At 39.1% G+C, this 12832-nt stretch overlaps 1 protein-coding gene across 1 annotated transcript in view; it reads left to right on the top strand.

The window, feature by feature from the left end:
- Positions 1 to 12264, top strand: part of itgav (integrin, alpha V) — an 89892-nt gene extending 77628 nt beyond the window's left edge. Inside the window, exons 29-32 of the mRNA XM_042425689.1 lie at positions 1224 to 1337; positions 2915 to 3022; positions 5375 to 5494; positions 7010 to 12264. Coding sequence (XP_042281623.1) covers positions 1224 to 1337; positions 2915 to 3022; positions 5375 to 5494; positions 7010 to 7102 — 435 coding nt within the window. The 3' untranslated portion in view covers positions 7103 to 12264. The remainder of the gene's footprint in view (positions 1 to 1223; positions 1338 to 2914; positions 3023 to 5374; positions 5495 to 7009) is intronic.
- The last annotated feature ends 568 nt before the right edge of the window (positions 12265 to 12832 follow it).

The raw sequence follows: 12832 nt of genomic DNA, 5'->3' as shown, positions 1-12832 counted from the left end.
AAACGAACAAAGCTGCCCGTCTCAACTTTGCCAGAGAGCACTTGGAGAAACCTGACGCTATCTGGATGTCCATTCTGTGGTCAGATGAGTCCAAAATTGAACTCTTTGGTCACAACCAAAACCACCATGTTTGGTGAAAAGTCATAACTGCATACCACCAAAACAACCCAACAGTGAAGCATGCCAATGGGAACGTTAAGATCTGGCCCTGCTTTTCGTCCACAGGAGCTGGACAACTCCACATAGTCCAGAGAATCATGAATTCTGATTAATATTGTAAAATCCTGGAACATAACCTCAAGTCGTCTGTTTTAAAGTTAAAGCTTGGTCAAAAATCGATCATGCAACATGATAATGATCCAAAGCATTCCAGCAAAACGACCAAGGAATGGCTGAAGAAGAAGATTAGTATGTCAGGAGTGGCCCTGTCAAAGTCCAGACCTCAATCCAATTGAAATGCTGTAGCGGGACCTGAAGCAGGCATTTCATGCCAGACGTCCATTCAGCCTCACTCGACTGGCTGCGTTCTGCAAGGAAGAGTTGGCAAAAATCCCCTAAAGCGGATGTGAGAGACTGATTAGTCCCTAAAAAAAACCCTTTGGTTGAGGTTATTGCAGTGAAAGGAGGGGCAATACCACATTAACTGAAAGGATACACATATTTTTACACCCATGAAATCTGAGGTTTTGTGAGCAACCACTTTTGTCAAATAAACAATGACAATATGTCATTTTTCTGTTTTCCGTTATTTAGAATGTCAGTATTATGAATTGGGGTATAGAGTAACATTTACATTTTTTTCATATTTTTTATAAAAATACTGACTGTCTCTTTAGGGTTCACATATTTTCAAGCAGCAGGTCTGTATGCATATGTACTGTTATAAAAACAGCAAGTACTAAAATTCACCATATCGTCAGTTTTTTGACTTTGATGAGAAGGGACTGACTAAAGGCCAGGTCGCACCAAAAAATGACAGCCAAATTAATCATCATGGTTAATCACTACTTATACTAGTCAATCACAATGGCTGAGCTTCTTACTAATTTTGCTGTACTTTTTCCAATAAAGGCAACAGTTGAGAGATGACAGGAAATGAAATTTGCAGTTATTTAATTACAACTGACTATTGTTAATTAAGTGGAAATTCGCACTCTGTAAGGCAACTCTATGCTACTGACTATTTTCTATATGAATAATGGTGTGTGTGTCTCTGTGTGTAGGACTGCACCACGGCAGAGTGTCTGCGGCTGAAATGTCAGGTTGGTCGTCTGGAGAGAAGGAAGAATGCCATCCTCTTCATCTACTCCAGATTGGCTGTTAACAACTTCCTCAGGGTAAATACATTATTTTTGAATTCAGAATCACAACTTTATTCTTCAACTGTCAATATATACCTGTATCATGATGAAGCTAAATTATGAAAAAACAATCAAATTGATGTTCAAAGTAAAGAAGTCTTCACACATGTACTTCGCACATTGACTATCTCATGCTGTTGGGTTTTAAAATTTGCTTCAAATAGTTCATTTGCACAACAGACTTTGGATCTGTTCCCTGTTTCCTGATAATGATCGATCCTACCAGTTAAGATTGTTTTTAACAGGATGCTGAATACATTTTAAAGTACTGTGGTGTATTAACTCTGAAAATAATGCTATATATTAAAAATACATTCATCATAAAGAGTAAATGTTGTAAACAACACAAAGAAATGTTTCATATTTGGAATTGGAGCCGCACAATGAGTCAATTCATCAATAAGACAATCAACAGAAAATTAAGTCTTTGTCTTACATTACTGTAAACTGAATATCTTTGGCGTTTGAACTGTTTGAAAAAAACTTTTAGCACACCAAATGACTAATCAACTAATCGAGGAAATAATCTGCAGATTAATCAGTAGTGAAAAGAATCAGGCCTACTTGGAATCATTCAGTATGGAAACAACGGTTAATGTTAAGTCAGCAGTCAGGGCTGTGGAAATCAATTAAAAGAGTGACTAAAATAGAGAGGAAAATTGTGTTTTTGCTGACATCCAGTGCTTTAACTTGTCACCTTGCTGCAGTGATGTACAGTTGTACTCCAGGACCCTGTGACATCATGGTAAATGGACTGTACTTGTATAGCGCCTTTCTGGTCTTCCAACCACTCACAGCGCTTTTACAATACAAACCACATTCACACATTGGGTACAGGGGCTACCATGCAAGGTCCCAATCTGCCTATCAGAGAAAATCTAATCATTCACACACATTCACACACTGATGGCACAGCCATCAGGAGCAATTTGGGGTTAAGTATCTTGCCCAAGGACACATCGACATGCGGAGTGGACGAGCCAGGAATCGAACCGCCGATCCTCCGATTAGTGGATGACCTGCTCTACCTCCTGAGCCACAGCCACCCCACTCGACATCACTGTTGGAAAGAAAATAAAGTGATTGATTTAGCTTCTTCGGATATCACTCTTCAGCACATTCAACCTAAAATCAAGCAGTGAGCATTCCTATAAGTTTCATGAATGTGTACAACATCGGTTATAGATGTTATTCTGTCGTCCCATATGTAGTAGATCTACTGTATATAAAAGCCTTTGTCAAACAACATACTCACCATAAACATAACTGCTCCGATCAACTGTCCAAATCAATCTGGTTACTTTAATGTTCTGATTCATGTCCGCTCTGCTAACCACAGCAACTGCTAACCATCACTGTCTTGTTAAATCATCCCCATTAACATATTTGGTAGAAGCTACATTTACAGTGGCTACTGTCTTTTCATGGAACGCTCTTTAGTTTCTAGGCCTGTTTGGATATTTTTGGACATGATTTGCCCTCATTGGGTGGATCTGTATCATGGAGCCTAATGTGGCTGAATGATAGATGAGTGACTGCTTTTTTCTTTTCAGGCTGAGAATCAGAATCGTTCATATGTCGTTCGATCTACGGCCTCCTTCAGCGTCATAGAGATGCCGTACAAGAACCTGAAGTCGGAGCTGCCATCCAATAGCACTACTGTAAGACACACATACACACACACGCACACAAATGCAAATATGAGTCATCGGCATGCAGTAGAAAAAGCACAATTCCAGTATTGTCTGAGTGCGATGTGCCTTTCTACAGCCAAATTATATCTGTCTACAATATGTCTCTTAATCGTTTTTGATTTTGTGCCAGAGTGGCTATGATTCGCCATCCTAACATAAGTTGGTTCTAATATTGATGGTGTGTGAAATGAAGCTCATTAGTGTTTGGAGTTTAATTTATAGAAACATTTTATGAAGCCACACTACTCTGGAGCCAGGAGAGATTTCATTGGTTAAATTAAACCTTAGTGGGCGGTGCCACAGAATGATAAAAGCCCGGTCACACCAGCATTCAAACTGCAAAATTTCATGCCAACATCAATTAATTTCAGCGAAATTGCTGCAATCAGTGGATTTGCTCACAAGGGCGAAGTAAATTCTTGCATTGACTTCAGCTTTGAACTCAATGCAACTTCACTGTTCAATTTTGTAAGGCTGTAGTCTCCTGGTCGATTAGTTGGTCGATATGCTCCCAAATTCTCATTGGTCGAATAATCGCAGTGTTACTTACAAAAGGAGAAAAGTGCTACATCAATAGCCTTCCAGGATTAATCCATTATTTCCTGCGGCGGGAGGGACAGACTAACAGAGGGGGGGTGGTTTGTGTATTCAAACACCGCTGTTGTTTTCACAACTTTGAACTTGCCCACCTAATGGAGACTGCTATGTCTAACTGTACTCAGCGTTTACTGAATGTACGGAACGTTTACCGAATCAGTGTTTCTCCTATAATTATAACAACGAGAACGCCCGCCAGGCCAAAAAAATTTTTTTGTTGCCAAAAATAACACCAAATATCCATTCGCTGCACAGCGCTGTTCCGATACCTGAGTTAATCTCTGTGTTGTTGCCTGGGAAACTATTGGTTGTGTAACTCTGTTAAGGAATACGGCATTGCGTAATATGTCTGCAAAGCAGGTGGGAAAGAGCAAGCGGCAGAAAAGTGATGGTGAATGTGAGCGGAGCAGAGGAAAAGGTTAGCAGTAAGTTGTCAGTCCGGCAGTAAATGTACAGTACAGACTACAGTGTAACAGTTAATAAATGCTGCAGCTTCTCAAGACCAAGAAAAGTCACGTCTGTTGTTTCCCCAACTGCTGGAAAAGTGAAGGGGGTTAGCTCCAAATTTAGCAACAATAGGTTAGCCTAACCTGAAGATGCTAAACAGAGAAATTGAGAGCGGAGAAATGTGTGGCTGCTGAGTTCACTCTGTCCTGTACCATCCAAAAATTTTTAATCCCCCTGCCCCCACGACTAATCGATTAGTTGAAAATTACGTACAATTTCAGTTGACTTTATTTATTTGGTTGACTACAGCCCTACAATTTTGAACTTTAACCTACAACATCACACCGTGCCCAAGCTGTGTCACTACAGGATTCACTACAGGATCAACCATTGATTTGAGTTGTGCATGCGCAAGCTGATCGGCCATCTTGGACAGCTAGACAGCAACACCACTTGGACAAACCACATGTTGCCACTACAAGATATTGAGTGTCAACCATGGATTTTACACGCATTTTTCACAGCATATAAGTTATTACATAACATATATACTGTGTAGCTGTGCTGACAGAACCGACCTTTGAGAGAACGGAGAGCTGGATAATCCAAAATGGTGGAATCTGTTGTCGTTGTTGTGTTGTGACATTATTTACCTTCCTTTGTGGGAGTATTACATGCTTCACAACAGAGGAATGGTTTGCAAACATTAAGAGTTGGGAGTTATTGGTACAACTATGTCTATTAAGTAAATTGTCTGAACCTATTGTGCCATGAGCAACCAAACTATTGAGTTTGCAGAGCTTTTTTCCCCCCCTCTTCAGTAACTGTTCCAACAGAGCTAGGGAGTCTGCTAACTAGCTAGGCAAGCTTTTCCCTCTTCAGTAGCTCTTTATTGAATGAAATTCTGTCCATAACAGTCGAGTACAGAGAAAATGGAAAGAACCTCAAATAACCATTGTGACTGACTAGAGCTAGCATGCAAGACTTACATAACAGTGACAGGCTTCATAATATGAAGCCTGCCTTCGTTGCTAGTCTTTTCCTGGTGATACTTAACTCTGCCCCCATTTTAATAACTGATTATTTTTGGCTCTAATCCTGCTCTTCTTTGAAACTGCTTGTTTAGCCAGAAGTCCAGTTGGTTATTTAAAGATCATTCATAAAAAGTTGCATGATAAATGTATAGCATGTTGTTTTTTCATGAAAATGATATAAGGACTTATTAACTTCTGTTATTGCAAGTCACTCTGGGTAAAAAGTGTTTTTGTGTTGCAGGTGAGTGTATCAGTGATGTGGGTGGTAGAGATTCCCCAGCCAGTACCAGGCTGGGTGGTGGCTCTGGCTGTACTGGCAGGACTGCTGCTGCTGGCACTGCTCATCTTCATCATGTATAAGGTGAGGAACAAACACTGACACCTGAGAAGAATGAGATTTACACAGATTTACAGTTTCCATCTTGGTGTTACTGTTTGTTAAACTGAAGTTTTTAAGGTTGTTTTTCATTTCTTTCTTTTAAAGTTACAGTGTATAGAATTTAGTGGCATCTAGCAGAACGGACCTGACAGAAACGTTATATAATATTCATGAATATGTCTTAATTAGTGTATAATTAGTGTGAAAATAAGAATTGTTCCATTTTTGTTACCTTAGAATGAGCTCTTTATATCTACAAAGGGAGCAGGTCCTCTTCCACGGAGGACGCCATGTTGCACCGCCATGTTTTGACAGTAGCCCAGAACAGACAAACCAAACACTGGCTCTAGAGGAGGGCCTTTTGTGTTTTTCGTTTTTAGTTTCGTGGCCACCGTAGGTTCTCCTACACACTTGGAGGGGAGGTGGAGAGCGAAGGGTAATTAGTTGGTTGCAATCTGCAAACTCACCGCTAGGTGCCATTAAATCCTACGCACCAGTCCTTTAAACTCCATCTTTTAACCACAACTCAAGACCATGAAGATTAGGAAAATTAGAGCCGACGAATTAAAAAACAAAGTCTACATTTAAAACAGTCATCCTGTTGTTCTAAGTATTTACTGTTGATGACTGGTGTTTGATTTGGATGGAAGGAATTAATGAAAAAGAGAAATGCCGTTGAGCAAAATAAAACTGAAATTAAGCTCTGTGGAAATATACACATTTCACCTGTAATAATCCACTTTTCAACATTTCACTTAAGTAAAGAAGTTTCCTTCTATAAACAGGATTTAACAATCGTAGAATAACAATCACACATCAAATAGAACACCAGTGTTCCCTATCTGGACCTTTATTTCCCATGCATCCCAGGCCTCTGTGCAGTGCTGTTCGGAAACATGAGTCAACCTCTTTGTTGTTGTCTGGGAAACTCTTGTAGTGTAGCTCTTTTAATGAATAGGGCAGTGCGTGTGTAGCAAGTGTGTGGTTGAGCGAGTGGAGAAAATGAGCAGCGGAAAAGTGACAGTGAATGTGAGCAGAACAGAGGAAAATGTTACCATTAAGTTGTCAATCTGGCAGTAAATGTACAGTACAGGCTACAGTGTATCAGTTAATAAACGCTGCAGCCTTTCAAGACCAAGAAAAGTCTTGTCTGTTTCCCCAACTGCCTGAAAAGTGAAGGGGGTTAGCCCCAAAGTTAGCAACCATGGGAGCCTACCCTAACAACGCTAAACAGAGAACGGAGAAAGGTATGGCTGCTGACTCTCTACCGAGTTTTCCTTAGCGCATGCATGTCCCCCCCGCCAATAAAGGTCAAGATATCTTGATCTTTTTTAAAATCTGCCTCTCACCATTCCCCAAACTTTATGGATGTGAAACATGAAATTGCTGGAGTATCCTTTAAAATGTTTACAGGTTGGTCAGGCTAACTGCATCAGCTCCAGCACTAAATGTAATAGTAATTATCATTCCCTCCCTTCTTCTTCTCTTCTCTTTCAGTTGGGTTTCTTTAAACGGGTCCGCCCCCCACAAGAAGACTGCACTGAGAAGGAGCAGCTTCAGCCAGAGGAGAACGGCAACACTGATGCCTAGAGGTCAAACTCTGAGGAACTGATCTGGTCTGTTGTAGAGAATAGAAAGGAAAATTCAGGGTAAAATGGCCGTTGAGGATGGATTTGAGAGAATTTCACTGTATTCACTGTTGAATGGCAGATAATGGTACTGGTAAAATTTTTAATAATGATTTTGTTTTTACCTGCCAAGTTGTGTTTGTGCCAAAAGAGAAGCTCACTGGTCAGAACAAATCATCATAGCTCAAGTATTCTTTTTAATGCTTACTCAAGTCTTAAGTTTAGGCAATAGTTCCACATTTTGGGAAATGCATTTTTTGCTTTCTTGCTAAGAGTTAGATGAGAGGATTGATACCACTTGCATTACTATGTGTTAAATATTAATCTACAGCCAGCAGCCTGTTAGCTTAGATTAGCATAAAGACTGGAAATAGCTAACCTGGCTCTACCCAAAAGTAACAGATTCCACCTACCGGAACTTTTAAAGCTCATGCATTAGCATGTAATTTCATATTTAGCATTCATACATGAGAGTGGTATCAATCTTGTCATCTAATTCTCAGCAAGAATAGGTCCCAAAATGTCAAACTGTTCCTCTACCACAGTGACCGTCAATACTTCATGGGTCAAAACATTGAAAATCTTTTTGTTAATAGTGTATGACATAAGAGGCTTTTGTCTGCATGAGTGCTGGTAGAGCTTGGCCTGATATTAAATTTGCACTTTTTTTTGTTTAAACTTAAAATGATTAATGAGCTGTGGGTGCTTGTTGCCTTGTACGTCCAGAACTGCTGATACATTCAAGTCATTTTTCAACTTCTGTCATTACTAGTCTGCCCTGAATCAGCAACACTGTCTTCTAAAAGAATTTATAAAGAACAGTGAATTGTGAAACTCCTTAAGTGGGCCCCCTTGGGTTTAGAAAGGACATTGATCTGGACTCACACAGTATTAACAAAACAAGAAAAAGCAGAACATGGATGAAATGATTTTGCAAATGAAAGTTTAAATAATAAAAAATATACCATGAAAACAAAAAACAAACTACCATCCTGGCTAAGTTGAGTGGCAAGGTGGATAAAATAGTCATAAATACAAATGAGATAATGAACCAGAGAATTGTGGGTACATGATGGCCTTCAAGTCTTCATCCTGGTGAAAGGATGGCCATGTTGGAGTGATGAGATGAATTGTGTTGTCGATTTCCATATTTGATCATATGTGATCATCTACGAGACAGACAGCAATGATGCAGCAATATGAAATTTGAACATTGAACAGTCAGTAATAAGTGGAATGGGAAATGGCTGATCAGCTGCATTCGGGTCTCTATTTTTTGATAAAGATGGTTTAGTTTGCTATGGTATAAGAAGTGTTACAGTAATATATTTACCCTTATATATTTTCCCTTCCTGCTGTGTGTGGGGGTGGAAGGTTTGAACTTCTCAGATGATTTAGTTTAATAGAAAATCATCACTTAAGAGTCATTACTGCGCTACTTTGGGATGCTGGTTTCTTTTTTTAGTGTTTTCTTTAAGTGTGTGCCCAGCTCATTTCAACACAATCAAGGTAGGGTTTTGCAGTGTTTGGTTTTTATTCAGATAATGTTTGGTTTGAAAATCAATGCAAGTGATGAGATTATAATTTACCTTGCAGAATCAACCGTTCGCGAAACCCCTCCCCCAAACAGTGATTGTCCAATCATAGCTTAGTTAGTAACCATAACTAGGCACAGCTGGCCTGTAGTAAGAGAAGAAAGAGTTTAGTTTTTTCCCCTTTATTAGCCTTCCAAAATTACAAATACAAGAGTATAATAAGGAATGGATTAAACAGTGTGTTGGTCTGTTCTCAGGATAAGTTGCAATCTTTAGCATGTTCAGCTAAATAGCAGAAACTGAATCTTATTTCCACAGCCAAGACCATTTCATTAGCAAACTACATTAGTTTGTGGGGTTACAGGTTAAAAAAGCCATTCACAGCTAACACATCTACTGTATAGTATTTGCTCACTGTGTGGAAGCCGGTTCTGGATGCTATCAGAGTTTAGGCTAATGTTAGCAGCTCTGTCCTACACTTAATCGAATTTGGGGAAGTTTACACTCAAGCAGCCCCAGCCAATGTTACCTGAGATGCAGTTACATTTTTAAAGCACATCAGTTAGTCCTCATCCTAAAAGCTTTTTCTCCTTTAATGTTAACAGCATACTGTGTAGGATTTTCCTAAAAAAACAATGTATGGACTCATACAGAAGTAATCCCTCTCAATCGTCACTTATGACCCAGTAGAAGTGTGGTGGTGCATTAATCTGCAGGGACTCTGCCTATATTTTCTTGTTATTTTGCTGTGTTCGGGACATTTTTGGGCATCAATCTTTGGGCAGTGGGTGTCTGGCCCTCAGCCAATAACAGCTCACAGGGTGAGGTCGGGACGTGGACCGGGTTACATCACTGTGTTTTTGTATGTGCTTCATTGTTTCCCCTAAATGCTTTCAACAGCGGTGCAGCAGCACTGCTACATCATGAACACCACTGCAGAAATTTCACATTGTAGCCTACATAATAATCACAATGAATGCAAACCACATGCACTTTGTCCACTTTGACGGGGGCTAATGGAGTGAAGATTGGGATGTTTTGCTTCTCTGTCTCTCTACTCTGCTCTCTGTCTGTGTCTGTTTGACCAGGGGTGGGGCTGAGCTACACACACAAACACACACACACACGCAAAGCAGAGAGGGTGCAGAGAGAGAGTGCTCTGCTAGTGTCGTTGAGACGGGGAGGAGGGTCGAACTTTTAATGTTGTGTTTACAAATGGCAACCAACAAATCCTACACAGTATACCTTTAAAGATGCAAAGCGTAGCAGCCAAACAGGGTTAAGTTTGAACAAAATACCAGTCTGATCTGAGGATGCTGATTTTTAGTCTGGGACCTGTTAATTTTAGCCTCAATCTGTTAGCTGGATATCATGCATGAAGCCATCAAATGCTCCCCTTTTACAAGATTTAAAAGGATACCACTATCAGTTTAAAGCAAGTTAACCAGATAGGTTTTTTTTCCCCCAACCAATTTATACAACAAACATCATTTTAATCATTTTGATGATTAAAAACCGCTACCGACAGTTGTCCTTTCAGCAAAATCAATTCCTGGCTGGAAATGATAAACTGCTTTTGTGTACATCTGTCTGAAATCAAATCAATTAATCAACCCATTGATTAAAAATGAGTAAGAATGTTGATGCTAAATCTTCCACCTCTGTAAACAGCATACAGTCTGTGTCTTGTTGGAAAGGAAAGCTTCACAGGCTTAGTAACTGAGGGGGAGCAGCACTAAGCAAAAAGTCAAACATGACCTTCCACTTGCCATGATTTTTTAAATAGTATTTTTCCTCAGACTTCAGTTGTGACTGGCAGCTTTGCTGAAAATAAAATTGCAAAGTAGAGCAAGTTGCTGTTTTATTTTTGAGTCAGTGAGTTAGTAAGTCTGTGCGTGTGTGAGAATATTTTTACAAAAGAAAAAAAAAACTTTGCTTTGAATTTACCCATATTGGGCTTGCATTGGAAATATATTAATCCAATTAACAATCACTATGAAATAACTCCACAGGAACACTTTGGTTAGCACATTATACTGTACATTGTTCTCTTTCACTGGTTTCTTATCCACTGCTTTCATGTTTGCCATCTCTCCAAATATCCTCTGCTGCCACTAGATGTCACTACTACCATCATTATTTTGATAGCAAGCTCTTGATTTCAGCAGCAGAAGTTGGGAATGCACTAGTGCTACTGGTGGTACATTGGTATCACATACAATAATTACAGCAGATATGAACCCAGTGTTCACATGCACAAGGTCAGAAAACTAAGTTCATTTTCTATCTTTTTTTTACACTTAGTTGTTGTGTCTCTAATGGAGGAAAATTAACTTAAGTTTTCTTTTTTGGACCCCCAAACAATAGGATGTTCACACTTGAAGTCATTTGGCTGAAAGGTTATTAACAGTATCAGATGTATCACATATACAGCTCTTTCTGTTGCTTCCAATGTGAACATGTTAAATAAATAGTTTGACATTTTGGGAAATATGGTAATTCACTTTCTTGCTGAGAGTTAGATGAGAACATTTATACCACTCTCACGTAGCTTAGCATACAGACTAGAAACAGGGAAAACAGATAACCTAGCTCTGTTCAAATGTAAGAAAATCCAACTCCAGCACCTGCAACTCACTAATTCTCACATTACAGTATATCTTATTGTTTAATCCATACATGAACTGAAAAGCACATGGGTTTATGGGGAGATTTGTGCTGAATTACTTGTTCAGGCACTGTGATTTCCTGGAGTTTTGTCATCATTGTGAGGTTACCAGGCAGTCAGTTAGGCATCCGATTCCCAGTATTTATACTAAGCCAAGTTAACCAACTGCTAGCTGTAGCTTCATATTTACCATACAGGCATGATAGTGGTATCAGTTCTTTCATCTAACACACCAAAGAAGGAAGATAGGGGTATTTCCTAAAATGTCAAACTGTTCCTTTAGGTCTGCTCCATTTAGTGAAGGTGACAAATGTGAGATTGTGTCAGTATGAGCACTGATGGTAGTCAGTAGTACCTGTTGTCTCAAATCTGATGAGGTAGATATAGTCATGACAGAGTGGCTTACTGCACTGTTAAAATATTTTATAAAGATTTTTCCAAGGACATTGGTGTTTAAACTAGACTAGTATCATGGTTTCTCTTGCTGCCAGGGTTCAGCAAGGCTGATGGCAGCTCACTCTCACCTCAGTTAGTTCAATTGTTCACAAAAATTGCATTTCATTTGAGTATTTGTGGTCACTTCTTAATTGCTTGGATATGACTGTATTCTCAGGATGACAGTTATACATTTACATTTACAGGACCACATTTGAACTATTTCTCCTGAGTGATTATACAAAAGATCTAGAAATGTCTGTAGCTTATTTTGACCTGATTGAATAGAGTGATTTGGAGCCAGCCCTGCTACTGTCAGTTTGTTGTGTTTGGGAGGGTTTAACTTTGTTTTATATTTAATACCACTGTCTGTCTTTCTGTCTGACTTCATTTGATGTATGTATTCTTTCACCTAGAAAATAAAAAATAACTTTTTCATCAGGAGATGATTTCACCTTTGAACTGAAATAAATTGATTTGTTCACATTTTCTTGGGTATTGTGTTTTTTACTTGATAGTTCACTTAAACAGGAAGAAGGAGGCTCCGGAGGCTAAACAAAACGCTAACGCCAGCATGCTACTCTCAGAGGTTGCTGAGAAAGTTGTCATTAAACAACTGACAACATTTCTTAATACAAGCAATTTTGGTCTACATTGTATGATATTTGGCCTTAGAACAAATCATTCCACTGAAACTGCTACCCTGCAATTAATAGAGCAAATTAAATCAAGACTTGACAAAGGAGGAGTAGTTGGTGCATGGTAGCACCATGCTAATGTTTGGCAAGTGTAATATTTAACACGTCCATCATCTTATTTTGATGTTAGCATGCTAACATATGCTAATTAGCACTAAACACAAATTACAGTTGACATTTAGTAAATTTATAGAGTAGATTTTGAGATTATTCACTGAACAAGAGAAAACTTTGACCTTCTGGTGTTCTGGAGGAAAAGTCAGAGGACACACATTTCCACTTTCATGGTGGAAAAATGTGTGTTTTCTGATCAGACCTAGCCCATAATTACAGAGAAATAATGATTATATGAAGAG

This window comes from Thunnus maccoyii, chromosome 11 (genome assembly GCF_910596095.1).
Source record: "Thunnus maccoyii chromosome 11, fThuMac1.1, whole genome shotgun sequence".
Classification (NCBI taxonomy): Eukaryota; Metazoa; Chordata; class Actinopteri; order Scombriformes; family Scombridae; genus Thunnus; species Thunnus maccoyii.
Note: the sequence above shows the minus strand (reverse complement) of the source record. Positions and strands in the feature narration are given on the sequence as shown.